The sequence below is a fragment of the Furipterus horrens genome, unplaced genomic scaffold (genome assembly GCF_987537825.1).
Source record: "Furipterus horrens unplaced genomic scaffold, mFurHor1.1.pri manual_scaffold_6, whole genome shotgun sequence".
Taxonomy (NCBI): Eukaryota; Metazoa; Chordata; class Mammalia; order Chiroptera; family Furipteridae; genus Furipterus; species Furipterus horrens.
The window spans coordinates 161993564-162015483 of NW_028327176.1; the positions used below are offsets into that span (position 1 = coordinate 161993564).

Here is a 21920-nt window from a genome sequence, read left to right on the forward strand (position 1 = left end):
ACCAGAAGTTTCTGGAATGTCTACAATTTAAGGCTTTACTGTTGCTTTCTATAGCAGAAAGAATGTCACAAGGCACTGTGCGTTCCTGTTTTGAGAGGATAAAACACAAACGAATATTAAAAAACATTTCTCTAATACAAAATAAGGAATCAAAGTTAGATGTTTATCACATCAGTCTTTTTAGTAGGCAAGTTTCTGTATTCAGTCCCTAAACTCTCCAGGAATTGTACTGCTTTCCTGGGTGACGCTTGACTCCATGGAAACCAAGTGGATGTGTGATTGACGTAACTGCCCAACTCTATCTGCCTGACTGGATTAAAAAAATTAAACACAAAAGAACAATAATGTACTAATAGTACAGTGCAAAGAGTAATAGTGCCTGGGACATGGTATTTATTAAATGAATTGCTGAGTGACCATGACATCATTTGTACTATTGTTAATACAGTTTAGTTTCCTTATTCATCTTAATCCCCTTTTTTTGGTCTGGCACCCATTTAGGTATATGATGAAATCTAGAGGTCTCTGCCCCCAATAATACACAGGTAAGCAGAAGGCAAAAAAATAATTTTAGGACCCCAGGTTAGGATTCCGTGATAAACACTCTTGAGTAGTTCCAAAAGGATTTAACTTCTAGAGTATATGCTATGGCAAAATTTATTGTTATTCAATATAAGAAAGAGATAAGAGCATGTAATAAAACTAGAAATAGCATTAATGCAAAATAGTATTCATAAATATAAAATATATAGTATATGAAGTATACATAGTATTTTCACATAATATTATATAGAAATACCAAATAAAACATTTATGTTGTTATTATTCTCCCTTTACATGTGTACCTATGTTTGGTGTATGAGTTTTTTTTTTTTAAACAACTTGATTTTTAGTTTTACTTATGATTATTCACTCTGTTAACATACTGTAATGTGTTCCATTTCTTTATAGTTCCCTGTCTTCTGATGTGGTCCCTGTCTTACTGTCTTTCAATATACTTTATCTTAGCTAGTTTTCTTAAGTGAATTATTTCAGTCAAAAACTATACATTTGAACTATTTCAATTTTAATACATGAGCAATATTTAACTTGTTGGCCAGTAGAAAAGTCAAGAAGTTTTCATTGTTGTATTACAATCACTTAAAAAAGCTCAGTTGAAGCAGAGAAGGATTTTCTAAAATATATTTGTAGTAAATCAAGACATTTAACACTGAGTATTCCAGTCCTTTTTCAGTCTAGTCACAAAACTTCTCAGTAAAAGTTTATAGCATATCCACTGAAAAAGCAAGTCATGGACACTATTCTATCCCATTCATATTTTTTAAAAAGACATCGCTATCCTCCTAGAATAAGATTTCTCTCTACTTTGGAAGTATAAAATTCAAGTATCAAAAGAGAAGACAATTTAAAGAATATTTTTTTCTCTTTTTATATTCAAACGTACTTTAACTTTGTTCCTTGGAGATAGATGTAAAAGAAAATTTGATCACTCCACACTAAACAGTATTTTATATCAAGAAGTACTGAATAGAAGCGAGGAAGGAGGGAATTATATTTTTCTTTATTGAATCTACAAGCTCCAGGTAATGAACAGACTGTTCCTAGAACTGGGTGGATGGTACACAAAGATACTTTGTTTTGGCATGAAAGAGTCTGTTGAAATTGCTCTTTTTACGTTAAAGAACTGTGTTAACTTGGTTGACGTTTAGGAAAGCTTTGAAGCTTGCCAATACTGAAACACCAAAACCTGTAAAGAAAAAAAACCTATTTAACTGGTTGTAAGTGAAAATATAGAGCACGTGTTTTATAAACGTGTCAAACTTGGATTACCTTCACATTTACAAGTAGTATTGTAAGGAGTGATTTTTTTTTTTTCCTACTTGTTAAACAATTCTCCAGAACAAAGGTTTGGATATAAAAAAAAAAAAAAAAGCTGTTGGACATCAGCTCCATAAAAGGGACGCAGCTGATATGACGGCAGCACTGTGTGGGAGGGGACTCCCACAGCGTTTAGTTTACTTACGACATGACTGCTATCTTCACCACACACTGCAGTGTTAAGACAAAGCCCAGAATTCATTAGTGCAATAGCATACGATAAAACCTGAGACTACCAAGTGTATTCAGAAAGTTAAAATCATGTTCATAGTTCAGCTTTGATAGGTAGAAACCTACACCCAAGTTCTCAGTATCCTGTCTTACTTTTAAGACTAATCCTAAACTTTGGGTACTGGTTTTGCTTATAATTCCAGATCCTATCATCTATAGTACAGAAAACACTTATGCAAAATTTAAAAATTTACTGTATGATCAAAATTTTAACAGAAATATTAGAACTGTAAATAGGAAAAATTCATTTTACAACCTGAAAAATCAATTTTTAGCAATTTCTTCAAATGTCTCAGGTCATGTTTTTTCATACACACATATACTTGTACATACTTATATAAATACAATGATTATTTTGTTTTGTTACCTAGCATTATCAGATGTGTCTTTTTTTTATGATATTTTATGTTTTTTAAGAAACAAGACATAGCCAAATCTCTTCATTATGATTCTTGTCATTCTTCATTGTTTAATTAAAATTACTCCTCTTCTCTGAACAGCCTATCCCAGTTCTCCTTGTGCTTCTCTGCTGGAACTGTGGTGATTTATGCCCATGTCTGTCTCTACTGATAAACTGAAAATTACTTGAGGGTAGCAATTTATTCATCTTGAAATTCCCCGAAGTAGCTAACTGAGTGCCTTGCTCTGAATAAATACTCGGGCAGTGAATATGTACTTGGATACTAAACTGAAACTATTCTATAGAATCAATTACAGCAAAGTGATTTAAAAAGAAGTTGAGATGAGAAGAAAGGAGCAAAGTCAAAGGAGGAAAACGCCAATAAAAAGAGAGCAGAAGTGACAGTATTAATTTCTCATGAAGTAGAGAGAGGATTTAAGTGTAAATAGGGTGAAGACTATGAAGATATCTCATAAGCCTGTTTGCACCAGTAATGTTGCTGTTAAATGTATAAACGAGGAATACATAAACTAGAAGCACACAGATATTTTGGAAAAATTATAGTAAGCAATTTTAATACTCTTCTTTTAGGAGTATCTAAATAATTAAGGAGCTCATTGAAGAATTGATTTAAAGCATCAAAGTTGTGATTTAATAGACATTTATATAGAATCTTAACGTTTCTTGATTAGAGTAGATTTTACTGTCTATGAAACATTTTAAAAAGATTATTTAATGAGTTATAAATAAAACCTTCACATTGTTAAAATTAAGGTTTTACTGTCCACGTTATTTATAATAAAATAAAGTTGAATATAAATATTAGAAAAAATCACCAAAATTATTAACTGCATGGAAATTAAGAAACACTAAAAGAGGAAATGAAAACAGAACATTTTATGCCAAAATGTTAGAACATGGCAAAACTGTATTCATAAAGAGTAAAAGCAGAAGACAAAGGAACTAAGGAATCATTTTAAGAAACTAGAAAAAGTAGCAAAATGAAACAAAAGCAAGAGGAGGATAATACTGAACATAAAAATATATTTTTTTAAAATATAATTTATTTATTTGTTTATTTTATTTTATTGGAGTGAGGGGAAAGGAGAAAGAGAGGGAGAGAAACATCACTGTGTAGTTGCCTCTCACTCACGTCCCCAACTGGGGGCCTGATGCGCAACCTAGTTATGTGCCCTGACTGGGAATCGAACCAGCGACACACTTGGCTCGCAGGCCGATGCTCAATCCACTGAGCCACAGCAGCCAGGGATGAACATAAAAATATTTTTAAAGAGGAAAACAAAAAGATATAAGCAAGCCCTGAAACTAGTTATTTTAAGAAGTAAATTAAAAGATTAATTCTTTTAGGATCCTTGATTTGAGGATCAGAGGAAGTAAAAGCAGACAAGATGAGAAAAGAGATAAAATAAACCATAGAGAGAAAGAGGAAAAACGTAAGAGAATATTTCATTGCAACAGGTGAAAAACCAGAGAATTGATGCTTTCCTAGAAGAAGGCATACCCTAATGTCTTCTGTTGTAATTGGCCCATTCACGTTTTCCACTTCTTACATTAATTTTGGTAACTTAAAATTCCTGGAATCTTTTTTCTTTGAGTTTTCTATCTTTCAGTTTTTACTGTGGTTGAGAATAATCCTGTTTTCCCAGTGACCAGACCATACATCTGCGATGGCTTTGGTTTCTGAATGTCACATTGTTACAAACCAGCAAAGCCAGGAAGAAAGAAAGACTTCCAACAAGATGTGAAGAATAGTTAAAAATCTGGAGCTGTTTTCCTGGGAGAAAGACTGGAGGGACATGATAGCTGTCTTCATATTTTAAGATCCTTAACCAAGAAGAGTGGATAAACACAGTCTGTGAGACCCAAGAGAGGAAGGGAATATAAGGGGGTGAGATGGTAATGGAAAAAAATATAATAAAATATTTTTAAAAATACCTTGTTGTCTACAGGGAACACATTTAGGGAACTACTATATTACTCTTCTTGGCCAACGTGTCTACTTTGTAATAATTTTCCTTGAATCTGTTATCTTAATGTGCCCACTCTTGAGTCAAAGGCACTGATTTGTCCACTCATAAACCTCAGAATCACCTGTATTAGCTAAATTTCACTATTCAAAGTTGTTTAGAGAATTTATTATGATTTGTAGAAGGGCAGAACAGTTTCCATAATGAAAACACCAGTGGTTTTTGCTTTTGTTTGCTTTTGGTATTTTTAGGGTATTTAAGCATATTTTGGAGGCCAAGGGAACATGACTCAGTATAACTTATTGAAAAAAAAAATCCTCTCCACTGCTCTGTTGTGTCATTACATCTAGTGCCCATATTTAAGTGCTTCTGTTCTGTACTGTTTTCTGTTCTGTTGTTCTATTATGTGACCTCATCTGTCCTTGGGTTAGTGTCACACTACTTTAATTACTATAGCTTTATGCTTCATCTTATATCCAGTAGAACATGTCTTACTACTTTCTTTTTCTAGATCATGAATATCATGACTGTCCCTATGTATTTTAGAATCAGCTTGTAATTTTGAACCCAGCTTCCCCTCAAAAAAAAAGAAAAGAAGAAGAAAAGAAAACTGCTGGAGATTTTATTGAAATGGCCTTGAATCTGTAGAGCAATAAGGACAGAATTTACATTTTTACTATATTGAATCTTTCAATTCAAGAACCTGATCTATCCCTCCATTTATTTGCTTCTTTTCATTTTCTCAAAAATATTTAAGATATTTCTGTGGAAAGGTATTGTACAGTTTTTGTTAGATTTAGCCATACCTGATGTTTTTAACATTGCTATAATGATATTATTTCTTTTGTTAATATTTATGTATTTGTTTCAGTTATTACATCTTTTTAAATTAAATTTATTGGAGTGACATTGGTTAATAAGATTATATAAGTTTCAAGTGTACATTTTTATATTATTTTCAAATTGCTACTAGCATATAATATATACATTTGATTTTTGTGTACTAAACTATTCAGCAAATTTGCTAAATTCACTTATTAATTCTAATAGCATATCTGTAGATTATTTTGGAGTTTCTGTATATACAGTTGCACAGTCTTTAAGAAATGGGGGATTATATAGCTTCATTTTTAGTTGTTATATTCATTTTGCTTTTTCTTTTCTTGCATTGGCTATGAGCTCTAGTCAGTGTTAAATAATGAAAGCAGTGCATTTCTGCCCCATTTCTAATCTCAAGTGTAAAGTGCTCACTATTTCATCACTGAACATGATAATTGGGTTTTTTTGTAGATACCGTATCAGATTAAGGAAGTTTATATTTCTTCCTAGTTTGCTAAGATTTTAACGTGAATGGATGTTGAATTTATTAAATAGTTTTTCTGTTGAGATAATAATCATATAATTTTTCACCTTTATTTTATTAATGTGTCAGTTATATCAATATATTTTTTAACGTTAAACCAACCTTACATTCTTGGAATAAACCCGTGATTATGATATATTATCTTTTGCATGTGGTGTTCAATTTGGTTTGCTAATATATTTGTTTAGAATTTTTGCATCTATGTTTATGAAGATGTAGGTCAGTAATTTTCCTTTCCTACAATGTCCGTATCAGGTTTCGGTATTACAATTATGCTGGCCTCATAAAACAACCTGAAAAGTGATCCCCCCTTTTCCCTATTCTCTGAGAGAGAGTAGTTATGTGATATTGGTGTGTTGTCCTTAAGTTCTCAATAGAATTTACCCACATAGTACCTGGGACCAAAGTTTCCTATGTGGGAATGTCTTTTTCCTCTGTTGCTTTTAAGATACTTTTTAAAAAAAGATTTAATTAATTTATTTTTAGAGAGAGGGGAAGAGAAGGGAGAAAGAGAGAAGGAGAAACATCAATGTGTGGCTGCCTCTCATGCGTCCCCAATTGGGGACCTGGCCCATAACCCAGGCATGTGATCTGACTGGGAATCGAACCAGCAACCCTTTGGTTCATAGACCAGTGCTCAATCCACTGAGCCACACCAGCCCAGCAAGATACTTTTTGTTTGGTACTTGGCACTTCAACTTTATGTGCCTATGTGTAATTTTCTTTATGTTTATCTTGTCTCAGATTGAGAGAACTTCTGGGATATTTGGTTTGATGTTTTTATTAGTATTTTCAATAATTAAAGGCATCTAGCACAGTGCTCTGTAATAGCTGCTGAGTAAAACAAAATCATATTTATCAGTAAAGCAGCGCCCTCCTATACACACAGGTGATAAACTTATGGGAAAATCCGTGAACCTGAAAATGAATCTACTTCTATCACGTTCCACAAAGTCATTAATGCACAGAAAATGCTTCGAACAGTGCTTGGCATGTAGGGGGTACCTTTTAAATTTCATTATTACTGTTATTGATTTTGTTGTGGCATACTCTTCTCCACTGCCACATTGACATGTCCCATTTTAAAGGAAATCTGAAATCCCCTGGTATTAAGTGAACGAAAGGCCAAGGCACCTTGTAAACTATCATGACCAATACTTCAAACCAAGACAAAAGTTATAAACAATACATTTGAAAAATTGAGCTTCAAACTTCAAGGTTTATACTCTGTTCTTTTCTCTGGATGCTTTAATTAATTAAACTGCCACTTTTCCAGAGCACTTCTTCACCTGTGTCACTAAACTAATTTTGAGTTCTCCCAGGTGGCAAATTAGCCATCCAGCTTGAGCATTAAGTGGAAAAGAGAGTCTCTTACTAACACCCTTGGAGATTGTTTTAGAGTTAAGTAATTTTGTTTCACAAGAATGGACATGTTTTTGTTCAGAAGAATTGGAGAGGATTTTCCAGTGACAATAATGGTAGTATTAGCATTGAACACAACAGAAATTTAAAATACTTTGGTTTTAAGTATATTAAGTACATAAAATCCTGTAGACGGAATTTAGATGATACATTTTTAAACTGTTAAATTGATATTGAAGAACTATGGTCTTTTGGGGAGATATTTGATATCGTGGTAATGTTTCTTTATAGACCCATGCTGTAATATTTATGAATGAAATATGAAAGAAATAACATGATTTCTGGTATTTGCTTCAAAATCATATGAAAAGGCCATATGGGTCAGGGCACAGAAAAAAAAAAAACAAACAGATTGAGCAAGAATTGATTATTGTTGAAGCTGGAGAATGAGTACTTAAGGGTTTATAATACCAATCTGCCAACTTTTGCATATGTTTATGATTATCCCTAATAAAAATAATTTAAAACATTAGGTAAATATTAAATGAATTAGTACCATCAAATCCCAAGTTATTAGAAGAGGCTGTGAACACAAAATGCTGTATTCTCAAATTCCACGAAGGCAAGACCCATGACTTCAACTACCTTATATCACTTACGTGCACTATTGTAGGAGCTCAGTATGTCTTTTGGATGAATTGGTAATCTTTATTCTCGTTACTATAATAAACTTTCAGTGAATGATTTCCAGCAAATATCACATACCCACGTAAACTATATTTTATTAAAAACTTCTCAGTAAGTAGCACCCTCCAATCATCAAGTTATTTCAAGCAAAACCTAGAATCATCCTTGAGTTCTTCCTTTACTTCATCTTCCGTATCTGATCCATCACCAAACCCTAGTTGGTTTTACTTCCATAATGAACCTGGCTACCTAGATCAATCTTCTGTCATCTACTGCCTGTACAACTGCCACAGTCAGATGCTACTGCTGGGAAGAATAGGTGTAATCTATAGAGTCCTGCTATTGCCTCAATTTCCACTTCTGTTCTTCTACAGTTCAGTCTCCAGGAAGAGTCTGAATGATGCTTTTAATGTAAATCAAAGTATGCCACTCATCATGAAACCAGTCAACGATTCATACTGAACTTAGAATATAATTCGCACTTCTTATCACAGTCAATAAGGCCTGTGTGTTCTGGCTCATTAAGATGTGTTTCAGTAACTCAGTTCTGTTGTCTGAACACAGGCATGTCAAGCACATGGGGCACATTCTGCCCTGGCGCCCTTGTCCTTGTTGCCTTTGCCTGCAGCCTCTCTCCCCAGCTCTCGGCATTGCAGGCCCTTTAGTTGCCAATTCAAGTTGTCACCCCCCTCAGTGATGCCTTCCCTGATGTGTAGTTCCTTCATAATAACTGATTGCAATCTGCTTGGTTTATTCACTTGTTTATTATACATTTCCTCCAATAGAAGCCCTGTCTGTCTCCTCATCTCTCCAGAGTCCATCACTCTGCCTAACCCATAAATACCACATGTTATTGAAATCTAAGAAATGATCAGTTGTAGGATGCAGTATTATATTTTGAGCCACCAAGAAAATTAAAACACTGCAAATTAAACTATGGCACAATGCCAAAGACTTTATTGTAAGATAATCTTGACTTCTGAGATATTAAAATATTGAAAAAATGCATGCTTGAATTCATAAAATACATATCTTTTTAATAAATAAATGAATGTACTTTGCTTAACCATGATGACTTGTTTGCTAGTGATCTTTTCAGGAAATTATTCTGAAAAAGATGTGTAGAGACCAAGAAATGTAGGCCACTAGTAACATTTTATTACGAAAAGGGAGACATTGCTAGTATGAAGAAGTATGAGTAATTCAAAGGATTGTATGAGTAATTGTTTCAAACTGCCAATGACTAACTAGCTTATCAGCAATGATTTTGTAGGTGTTTGTGGGCCAGGAAACTTGAATTCTCAACAAACGTGTCAAAACACTCATGCACTTGTCCGGGAAGTAGATTCAGGCCCTCTGTTGTAAAAGAAAGGAAGGCAAAACAGATGGGGACAGACATGGATAGGGACAGTCAGCAGTGGGAAAATGAGGGAATATAGTCAATAGTGCTTCTGTTTAATAAAATATGAGATCATTTGGCTCATTGCAGTGGAGTTGGGCTTTTGGAGCTTTCTGAAAGAAGGAGTGGAATAGGCAAAATGCAGAAAGTGTGAAAGCATAAGGAAATGGTGTGTTCTATGGAAATAAAATAGACTTGCTATAGATTTGAGAAACACCAAAGAAGAAAACGAGGTACTTGGTTACATGTTAGATGGTCGGTAGCCTCATGCAGTATAGTAAAGAACACTCCTGAAGGAGTAACAAGGTAACCTCCTCCCTTAAGCTGCCTTGTATTTTCTGGTCCCTAAACGATGTTCTGTTTCTACAAGGCCTGACTGTTCCTGGGTGGCTGTGAAATAACGGCTTCTATTGTTATCATTTATACAGTTAGAATAAATAAATTTATAGGTGAGGGAAGGCAGATTAAAACATTGACCTGGGACTAAAAAATTCTGACCGTTACACCCCCCAAGGCATGTTGCTTCCTAATAAATATGAGTCACTTGACCCAAGCGAGCCCCTTCTGTGTGGAATGAAAAGAAATCATCTTTCACACATACAAAGAGAAGTTTTCTATTTTCATAAGAAGAATGTCCAGACTCGTAAGATGGCTTCAGCTCCGCTGCTGTGCTCTGAGCCCAGTTCCTTTGTGCAGCCTCATCTTTCTAAACTTATACTTTGTACTCAGTCTTTACTGTGAGTCTTTCAGTTCACCGAAGGCTGCCATCTTTAAGTTAGGATGCGTGTACCTGAGGACAGTATGTATTTGATCCAATTGGGATGTGGGGAAGATGTGGGTATCCCTGCTACGTTGTGCTGTGTTCTCTTTACTTCCAGACCTTTGCCCATGTTGTATCTTCTGCCTACTTGAAACACTTTTAATCTTGTGTGAGTAAGTCCTGCTAATCTTAAGATCTCGCTTGAAACCTCACTTCTGCACCTACCAAGTGTGAGGTTACAAAGCCTCCCCCGTATCCTGTCGCGCACACTCACCGCTTGTATCCCAACTGCCTCTGAACTGATTGACACTTGCCAAGCTTCAGTGCCTGACCTGGTACATGGCTCAGAAATGGGCTTAATAAATGTCAACAGAATATTGAAAGAGGAAACATTTATTAATTTTAAAATGTCATGTACATCTCATGAAGCCAGTTTCTTATAATATCACACATGGTTTTTGTCTATTTAAAATTTTTCAGAGGACCTCTGTCTTGAGCTATAAATGAAAATAAATTATGATAAAACATAATAACATTGTTATAACTCTGGAACAAGGGTAAGAAAACCTGATTGTAACTATAGTCAAACTCATTTTTAAAAAGTAGAAAAAGTCATTTTGGGCAAGTATTTGAAAAACCTTTCTGGACCATGTTTTGTACAATAGTAGCATAAAATTATGCAGTAATTTACACTTTGAACAGATGGGTATTAATCAGGAAGTTTAACGAACTCTTTCATTTTATTTTCAGCCTGACTCATGCCCTTTACTAGTATTAAATATATTGTTCCCATGCATTCCGCAGCCTGTAGCTTCTTAAATATGTTCCTCAAGTCTTTGTCAGGTAAACAGCAAAGTTAAAAGAAAAGTTACGACGAGTTTAGAATTGTTCTTGGTAGTGATGTTTTTCTTTCTCCCGACCATGTAGCTTGTCACATTCCTCCCTCAGTCTTCAAAGCAGGCGTTTTTCATTAAGGTCAACGTGTTTCCCTCTTCACAATGTCAGATTCATCCAACCGAGAAAGAAATGGTTTAGTACCGTTTGCCATTCAGCACTGTCACTCACCCGCTTGTAGCATTAAAATGAGCAAGAGAGATGGTGATGCCATGGATATAAAGAGCTCTTATTTACCACTTACAGAGAACATTCTAGGTATTCCTTATTCCAGACAAATTTATTTTCTTGATCATTTAAAAGTTAGATGTGTCCACACTCTGTGCTTTGACCTCATATTGTCTTTAACAGTAGCCATATCTGAATCCCATCTCTGATGCGAATGCATTCTTCTCTCCCAGTCAAACTCCATCGCCATTTGAAGAAATTTGTTTTATAAATTATTGAAGTAGTAGCCAGATCTCATTAGGATTTTTTTTTTTTTTTTTACCTGTTGTGATTGGTTTTCTTGTCCTTGTGATTCTGATAGGAACTATTATGTTTTTTACAGGGAAGAATCAGGGAAAATAAAGATATTTTTGGCAATAATAATTATTAAATTACTAAATGAAATGTGTGTGCATGTGTGTATACGTGTATAATCTCTTTTTTGTCCTTTGAAAAGAGTTAAATGTGGCTGAAGTTTAGTGCTGAGGTATTCGGTAGTAAGGTTGAAAAATCTGAAACCCCTTGTCAAGCCAGATGTTCCTTTAGTGTCATATTGTGTAAATGCTGTCTCACACTGGAGTTTCCAGAGAGTGGGATGATAATTTGCTTCTTTGGTGAGCCTGTGGTTTAGGGTCATTGAAGTTCACAAGTACTATAATGATACAGAATGCTTAAACACACTATAAATCATTTTGGAAACATGTAGTGATTAATTATCTTGGTACTAGTCAACATAGGTAGCAAAGTGATTACCATTTACTATGTTAGCAATCATGAGAAATAACAGAGAATTCTTTACTATGATCATTAAATAAAAATACTATATATATATATAAAGAAGAGAGACATAATAACCAATGTCTTGTTTTCTCACCCATCTGCTTTTTCACACAGGTACAGCTTGGCCAAGTAGAAATCAAATGCCCTATCACAGAATGCTTTGAATTCCTGGAGGAAACAACGGTTATCTATAACTTAACGCATGAAGACTCCATTAAATATAAATACTTCTTGGAACTTGGCCGAATTGATTCCAGCACCAAGCCATGTCCTCAATGCAAGCACTTTACAACCTTCAAGAAAAAAGGACATATTCCCACCCCTTCCAGATCAGAAAGCAAATACAAAGTAAGCATGTTCTCCAGAGTTGTGGGTTAGATGTCACATGACAGGAGCAGCCAAATTAGGCCAACTTGTGGTGGCATTAAGTGGGCTTCCTTCCCTTACCGGAGTCTAAGGCTCTGTTTCTTAAAACGTGTGGTCTGGGGAGGCTAATGATAAGAGAGAACTCTTGAGGATTTAATTAAGGTTTCTCTTTGACTTTAACCATGTTTCACATTCATCTGGTAGCATAATTGGAAGGTTAATCTTTAAAGTAATTGTCCTTACTATTACTAAATATTAAGTAAATACTAAGATTGCTTTTAAATTTAGTATAAGCTTGACTTGTTCAGTAGACCCAAAGTGAATCCTTTTTGGCTCTGTCTGTAATAAAGGAAAATAGTACAATTGCTATTTATTCATTTATTGAGCAAATATAAAATATCAGCATATGCTTGGCAGTGTGCTAAGTCTGGGGGATACAGAGACAAATGTGACATAGTCCTTGCTCCAAAAAAGTGTCTAATGATGGTGAGAGACGTATGCTCTAAAATGACAGTTCAATACGATTAGTCAAAAGACAAAACCAGACAAACAAAACATAAAACCCGGTACGCTTGTGCTTTGAGAACACTCACCGAGAATTGGGATTAGGATGTCGGGAGAGGCTTCATAAAGATGCATTCTCCAGACAGATAAACAGTGGAGAGCATTTCAGAGCAAGAGATGAGTCACTGCTGGGGCCTGGAGCCTGAGGCCAGCATGCGGGAAACTGTCGCTTGGTAGAGCTTTCAGAGAGAGTTAAAGGAGAGGCAGCTGGTCAGGTATTTAAGAGCAGATCCTGTTGAGTCTTTTACACTGTGTTCAGAAGTAAGTTTGAATTTAATTCTGTAGGCAGTACAGAAAGATCTTCCTGGCAGCATTAATAAAGGATGTCACAGGAGGGCACCCTGAAGGCCGGCCAACCTAAGGTAGCAAATCAGTGATTTACAACTTTGCCTGCACATTAGAATTACCTGGAGGGCTTTTAGACACACCAGGGCCCCAGGCCCAGCCCAGAATAATTGTCTCACAAATTTTTGAGCCTCACTAGGGGACTCTAACGTGCAGCAGAATTAGGAACCTTTGTAGTGAATGAAGTGGAAAAATGATGAGGCCTGTGGCAGTAGTTTTCATCCTTGTCATTACAGCAGAATGGCAGGATGAAGTGGTTTCAAAGGCTGTTTGAAGTCATCTCCATTTAAGGTAAGTTTTCACCCGCGTTCTGTGGCTTGGACGCAGTGGCTGCTATATCATTCATTCTGTAGCTTTGAGGGGGTTATGGTTTAGCAAGTAGTTTCCTCTGTCACCTGTCATTTGGGTTATAGGTAAGAAGAGAAGCAGGGAGCAAATGGATCAGCATCTCAAACCTAATAAACTTCGTTTTTTCACTTTTGATGAGCAGAGGAGAAGGGGATTTGCTTTGAGGAGGGGGGGATTCAGTACAAAATAAACATTACTGATTATGAAGCAGTTAATCCACAGGAATGGGTGAGGGATGAAAATTTTAATATAAAACTTAAGTATTAAAAACTTTCAAGAGAAAGCTACCACAGAATTGGAGGATAATTATAGTTGTTACTCTTCTTGACTTATAGAAGATCTGTAACAGAATATGTAAATAAGCCCTATTTTATATTGTACATTAAGTTCTACGGCTAATTCAAACAATTTCTGAAGTAATGATTTGACTATTTAGTGTCATATGTACATAACATTTTTCATCATTAAACTGAAGCTCTCACATTAACTTCCTGATTGACATGTCCACACCTGTCTGGACATTATCCATAGGGACATGGATACTCCAACAAACTGTGACATTCATGATTATAAGTAGCACCTTAAACTGAGTCTAAGCTCTTTTTAGATTTGCTGTACTTTTTAAATTCCATTTCCCCAATAACAGACCCCACTTCTAAATTGGTATAGTTTATCCAACATTGCAGAAACAGAAAAGAAACAAAACACGTTTCTACTAATGTGTAACATGTCTGAGCAATTTAAAATCTCTTTATAATATTGTGTACAGCCTAAAGCAGGTTTTGTGTCTATTAATAAAACATTTGTAATGTATATTTTAATATTTCTCTTTTTGAGTCATTGAGTTACAATATCTTGATCCAAAATATCACACTTCAGGCATTCATTATGGCTTCTGCTGTCAATTCAGAAGCATTTAGCATAGAAAGTTAAAATGGTTTGAAAATATCACAGCTATTTTAGATCAAGAAATACCTTTGATTGCATCTCACATGAAATTTGAGATCTAAAATATCATATTTGGGGATTTCATTGGAATAGTGTGTTTTTTTTTTTAATACCACTTGTTCAATTTTTTAAACTCAGCAAATGGAAAAGGTGTAAGCAGAATATGTCAACAAGCAGTAACAAGAACTCTCAGGTGCCAGTTTATGCTTCTAGGCCTTCACTCAACATCTCCCTTCTGGAAACAGTTTGAATAAATAGAGCTTTTCATTATGTTCTGAATGCTCTCAAACTCATTCTATGATATATCAGATATAACAAGTGCATTCCTGAATTGAGAGATTTACATTGAGACGACCTTGACTTTGGTCAAATCCAGTCTTTTTTATTCATAATATTTGTCTTCTTATCCCATTAACTCTTATCATAAGACCAAAAAGTTTTACCATTCTGTTTCTGCAAAGTTAGTTTCATTTTCTAATTAGAAATCTAATTTCTAACCTAAACAGTTCCTGTAATTGATCAATTCAACTCCAACTGCATATTAATACAGGGAATAAGTTAGTGGTGGGGAAATAAAAATGTTGAGGTTGTGGCTGTAATGGCACTCATGTGATACCTGGAGACACACACATCACCAGCACCTGAAGTTTTTCTTCATAGCAATTATCATCTGGGATTTTATGGCGTATTTGTATGGTTATTTGCTTAAAGTCTTTCTTTCCCACTGGTCTCTAGGAGGCCAGGCCCAGGTGTGCTTACTGTTGTTGATAATCTGTATCAGGTAGAGTATGCCGTCAAAATATATTTGTTCAAGGAACTAATAAATGAACCAATGCATAAATAATAATATGTATTGTAATAAATGTGGGTGGGAAATACTGAGAGCATAGGAAAAGAAAGGATAAGCGAGATTGTGAAGGTTTCACTGAAGAATAAACACATTAAACTAAGCCTTGAAATTTTGATCTTGTCAAGGTGGAAAAGGTAGACAGAGCACTAAATTTAAACCCTCAGCCTGCCACATACTAGCTGAATAACCTTGAGTGCAGTTTCTACATCTCTTAGTGGTAGTTGGGGTGATAATAGTCCCTACAGTAATAGTAAATGTCATGAGAATGTAATGAGGATTAAATGAGGTCACACATATAAAGTGCTTAGCACCATCTCTGCTACATCGCTACAGCCTAAGTGCTCAACACATGCTAGAAATTATCGTGCGTGTTCTCGTTTTTGGCAAGGGCAGCAGAATAAGCAGCCCTGGGTTACTGGGAAGGGGATGAAAGAGTCAAACACGATAGAGGTGGAATAAAAGATCGGGTGACTAATGGATTCTGGGAGTAAAGGAGGGATGAAATTGACTTTGTCTTGAGGAAGAGGAGTGGGTTTAGGGGACGGAAAATAATTCAGTTTAAAATGTGTTGATAATGTTAAGTTTGAAGACCCTTTGAGGCATCAAAAGAGATTTCCAGGAAAGTAATATTTGCAGGGGTTGAGGGGAATGATGATCATTGAATTCCCATAAATGAAAAAAGTATGTTTGGGGAAGTAGGGAAAATTATAGTTTTTCATGAAGAGACCAGAGGATTGAAAATTATTAAATATCATTATTTTACTGAAGTAGGGGCAGTTCTAAGTTTCCTTCTGATTTCCAAGTGTAGACCAAGAAATGATCCCCCTTTTCATATGGATTTGAAGTGCATTGAAGGACATACATAAATCAATATAGGGAACTTGTTAGCAGTAATTCTCTTTATGGTTTCCTTGAGGCAAAACTAATAATAATCCCCACTATTCGTCGTCGGCAGCCGTCCGTCTCGAGAGATGATGGTGTAGCTTCTTAAGAGTCTATCTGCACCGCCGAAAATGGCTGTGCAGTCCGACTCGGGAGTGACACGGTATCTGTCTCCTCCCGTGTTGACGCTGGAGTGTCCTCTCCAGTGAAGCTGAAGCTACAGAGCCTGGGCAGGGTGATATGGAGGGTCTGCTGTTGCCCATGCAGCAGACCCCCCCCTCTCTTCGCAGCTGAAGGATCCAAGGGAAAGACGGAGTCAATACAGCTTGGCTTCAGGTGCGCCGCAGGAGTTGCCGGTGTTGACTACAACGTCAAACCGCCTTAGGGACTCCGGCTCCGGATTTTCTGTCGGGGTTTACTCCCTTAGCCTTTCCCCTGAAGAGATAGGCCGCAAGGCAGCGGAGGTTTTTTGGAATCAGAGTTTTCCTTCTCTGATGTGCCCTGACTGGAAGATCGAACCAGCGACACTTAGCTCGCAGGCCGACGCTCAATCCACTGAGCCAAACCAGCCAGGGTAAATCCCCACTATTGCTCCCACAAATATTAAACAAAACCTTGATAACTCACAAAATGGTGCCTTGACTCATCATAAGGTACAAGAAGAAAGCCAGGGTCCTGGGGAAACTTGTTTTGTATTCTCACCTTATGTTTAGAATTCTTGTTTCTTCTAATTATAAACCTTCTGGATAAAATTACATTTCATAAAACTGCATAAATACATGTTTTTCTCAAGTGGTAAAAGAACTTTTCTAAGGTCTTTAAGAATATAATCAAACCAATGTGTTTGTTATTCCTAATTGATATACTTTAAATACTGAAGTGAAAGGCTGATAATACTTATTTTACCCTCTTCCTGTGTCTGTTACTGAATCTTCTCTGACTTCTCCTGTATTCTAGAAAGTGCCCATTTGAAATGTTTCTCCAGACTCCTTGCCATCTTGATTTCTATTTGCATTTGGCCAAGGGTTGGCACTGGCAGAAGCTAGAAGGATAAGGAGAGAATAGTGGATGCATTACTTCCTCACCCCTTAAGTCAGTGCAGAGCTCTGGCAGTGCAGTATCTCAACATGACTGTAGCTTTCCCCTAACTGTTCCCACTCCTGTTTCTTATTCTCACTGGGCTCCAGAAACTTCTTTACTCCCTTGGTGTTTTGGCCCTAGGAGTGGCAGTAACTGCCCACTATTTCTGCTTTTGGGGGCCTGTCAATTTTTTGTTTGCTCACATCCCAGCTGCACCTCTTCAGTTGTACTTCTGATAATTTGCATGTACACGTAAATTAAATAGATGAATGGATGAATGAATGAATGAATAGTGCTTAAGCTTCCCTCTTGCGAAGATGATTTGAGATTTTTTTTCTCTATGTAAAAATGTTTAAAGCTTTCCCATTAAAATGTAGTTAGTATGCTGTTTTGCTCTTCAGTTTTTCTCTGACACCATCACTTTAAGTTGGCAGCGTTTGCAAATTGAGAATTAGATTGTGCATCAGCCTTGCAAGATCAGTTTAGTTAATGATACACACTGTTTTCTCTTAGCATTAATGCACTATTGACGTCAGGAGCTGATAGAAAATAAATGTTGCTTCTTAAATGATGGTTGCTAGTGTAGATTTGTGAGGGAGAGAAAGGTGACGTCATCTAGCCCAGTTTAAAGAAGCCAGCTTAAACAAATGGTGTGTTATATATGTTGCCTTTGAAAAATGCAGCTATGATACAGTTCTACTAAATTTCATTAGGATGCATTTCTCCCTCTAGCTTTGTTAAAGTTGTTCTTTGTTTCTTTCTTAATGTACAAATTAGCCTTAATATTTCATAGAGTCTTTACTTGTGCTTGAACTTCTAACAACAAAAGCCAATTATCGGGATTCATCTGATATTTTAGCCTATGTCTGACAAGTAAAACCTACAATAATTGTACTTATCAAACTCACAACTCTCATAAACTGACCTGCAATGGGACTAAAAAGTGTTTCTTTTTCTTCCCCTTCACTGTATTACATCATCCCTTGGATCTTTAGCACAAGAGACAAGTGAAGAATCGTTTCTCTCTGACGGCCTGCCGAGTGATGGGTGAAAGAGTAAGCCCAGTATGGTGCTCACTATAAAGTGGTCTGGAAGACATTAGGGCTGTACATTTTCACCTGTCATAGTCTGTATTCTCACTTGACCACATTTACCCTCTCAGACCTGTAAGGGAACCTAACACAGTAGTCAATGTGTGCATGAATCTTCTCTACCGAATGCCTCCAAGGTAGCCCAGGCACTGACTGAACAGTCCATTGTTAGGAACTTGGTACTTATAGAATCATTCCTTTCCATTTTGAAAGAATTCATTGTTGCCTTCAGGTTGAGATCTATTTTTTCTCCTGCTTTCACCTGTTTGTCAGAGAAAATATTTCCATTTTCTCACGTGACAATATAATTAGCTGGCTCCCGGCTACGTTATGGGGGTATCTCTATGCAATGTTAGCCTTATTGTGTTGTATCCTATTGGAAACAAGATGATACCATATTGCTGTGGCTTGCGAGCTTCAACTACACAAAGCAGGACAGAATCTGGTACCTTTTATATCCCTGATGAAGATGTGGGTCCTCAGACAAGAAATAGACTCAGCCAGTTAATACTTCTCTGGATCTTTCTTGAGTTTTAGAAGGGAGTCCGTAAATGCTCAAAGGTGTTTCCAGGTGATGGAAGCAAGATGGCTTTGTATAAAACCGGGATTTTCACACTGGGGAGAGAGGACTCTTTTTTAAAGGAAAAAAAACCCCAGCATGCCTCTCAGTTGAAAAGAAAAGCTAGCACTGAAGTGAATGTGTTTTGCAATAAATAGTTTGTTGCATATGTGAAAAGAGCCTGGAAGTTATTTATATGAATAACTACTATATATACATATGGATTATCTTGCCATGTGCTACTCTGTGCTTTTGTCCCCAACCCTTAAGGAAGTTTCTGTTTCATTTTCCAGCTTAGTTTCAGTGATTCTGTGAAAAATGAAGGGAAGGGTAACTTGGCCAAATTTGGATAATGACCTGGAAGCAGTGCCTCGTGAAGCCCATGTGGCCCTGGTGCTTCCATCAGGGATAAATCTTCAAGTAGGAGATAAAACCGTAGGGAATAAGAATCAAAGCAAAAAGGGGGAAAAAACCCAGATCTGAGCAAAACAAAAATGAACTCACAGATACAGAGAACACATTGATGGTAACCTGTGTGAAAGTGGGTTACGGGTGATGGGCCATTCAACATGGTGAAGGGTGTCAATTGTGTGGTACAAGATAGTGATTAGATTTTTGGTAGTGATCACTTTGTGATGTATACAGATGTCAAACTACAATGATACACATTTGAAACACACCAATAATTAGCAAGAAGTCACACTGTGCTTTCCCTTGAGGAGAACCTTTCTCCTCTGCCATTCTTGCTGTAAGATTGGATCTCTTAGTGGAGGAAAGAGTCCTTCCTTGAACATCAAAGACTTCTTTCCTCTTTCTAATGCCCTGCATTTCTTCAGAATCTTCTCCTCTTCAAGAAAACCATCAAGTTGTTACAAAACCTTTTATAACTATGAGATTGGCCTCTTTACATATTGGTCAGTTTCTTTAGGCATACCCTAGTTTGACAGCCATAAGTTTTCCACGTTTCATATGAGGAGTTTTTGGACCACAGTGTATTTTGAGAGAAATAACAAGAGTAGAGGTACATTAATGGAAGACTAATTGGACCCAGTTTTTGGATACTTTGGCAAGGCTCAAGCCAGTTGATGTGATGTCTCTGTTTGAGCTACACTAGAACGCTTGCTATTCTCCACTGCACCTTGTCTCAGACCATCACTGTCCCAGTGACATTCCACTCATATTTCAAGGCCATGTTCTCTCCAGCCTTCCATGAAGCATCTTTCCCTTGGCACCCACTTGTCTAAGCTTCTACTCTGTTAGTACGTAGTTATTTACCTCTCTGGGCTTATATCTGTCTGCCTTCAGTAAATACCTTGAGGACGAGTGCCTAAAATCAGTATACTTAGCACCTGCTGCTTGAAGGTGCTCAATAAATATTTGTTGTATGAGCAGGTGAATTGATGAATACGTTTTATTATTTATTGAGTATTTATCTTAACCTGAAGTTCTAAAAACGCAAATTCTTCTTGGAAAACTTAGTTTTCATTTGTAATGCTAAATTTACACATGGATATTATCCAGTATTTTGAGTTTGATAGGCAATGATTTTGTGATTTATTTAAAAATAATTAATTGGGTTGGCCAACAAATCCATTTGATTTTTTCCCATAAGATGGCTCTAGTAGATCTTAGTAGTCTTTAACTTCACTTGAAACAATTTTATTAGATTGTATTGTGACAGCTGTCCTATCAGCATGCATTTTTTAAAAACTTACCAAATTGGTGAATTTTTGTGTAGCCATTTTAATATTGAAGGTGGAAAAAAATACACATTTTTGACATATTATGCTTTACTATTTCAAGAATGGTAGAAATCCAACTGAAATGCAAAAAGATTTGTGCAGTGTGTGGATAAGGTGCTATGACTGACTGAACATGTCAGGTGGTTTGCAAAGTTTTGAGATTTCACTGGACAATGCTGCACAGTTGGGTAGACCAACTGAAGTTGATAGCAATCAAATTAAGAAATTAATTGAGAACAATCAGTCTTATACCATGTGGCAGATAGCCAACATACTCAAATTATCCATATCAATAAAGTTATTGGTGAAAATGAAAAATGTGTCTTATTTTACAGAAAAGAAAACAACATGCAGACTTTTTGGCCAATCCATTGTATATGGAGGAGTATATAGAATTTATGCAAAGATATACTTAACTGGAGTGCTCTTTGGTTTTGAACTCTTTTTTGAATTCTTTTTGTGGGTTATTTTTGTATTTGGCATGATGAGCTGTTAAGAGAAAATACCATTTACTTAGGTAAAGTGAGTTGGTTTAACTTGTCATCTGAGTGTTATTATAGCCCAGATTTCTAGGAAACCTAAGGGAATTCAAAAGTTAAAAATGTAATATAAAGCTATTTTACATTTCATGGATTCTGGGACAAGTTAATCAAGATTCCTAGCTCTGATAACTTTATTCTTGAAACAGTTGTAGCCCTGCCTCTTGTAGAAGAGTTTGCACGTTAATCTTAATCATGATGCTTAGTAAAATGTCATGTAGATAAAATATTTAGTAAATATCATCTGCTAACCTAAGAAGTAATGCCATCTCAGTCACTGCTCATAAATTAGATGTGTTGGCTTCTCTTTGAATTCATTTAATGTTAGCCAATATTTAGTACTTGGTGTGTGCAAAATAATTCATTTTATAAATAATTAAGCTTCTGTGCCAGAAGCTCTGTGTTGCTTAACTCAGGAAATACAGAATGAATGAAGTGCAGCCTTTGCCCTCAGTGAACTTGAAGGCTGTTAGGGAGATTAGACATCTACACATTCTGTTAAGACAGATACTGAATCTGGTTGGGATGAACAAGGAAGACATCTTGAAGCAAGTAACATTTGATCTGGGTAAGATTTCAGTAGACAGATAGTGTTAATTGGACTTTCTCCAATTACAAGAAGCAGAGATGTGCTCCCTCAAGCTACGTCAGTTAAGG

At 36.1% G+C, this 21920-nt stretch overlaps 1 protein-coding gene across 2 annotated transcripts in view; it reads left to right on the forward strand.

Annotated features, from left to right (window-relative positions):
* Positions 1 to 21920, forward strand: part of RNF217 (ring finger protein 217) — a 109727-nt gene that overhangs the window by 61086 nt on the left and 26721 nt on the right. For both annotated transcript variants that reach the window (XM_090279809.1, XM_090279808.1), the window contains one exon: positions 12064 to 12297. In XM_090279809.1, coding sequence (XP_090135935.1) covers positions 12064 to 12297 — 234 coding nt within the window. The remainder of the gene's footprint in view (positions 1 to 12063; positions 12298 to 21920) is intronic.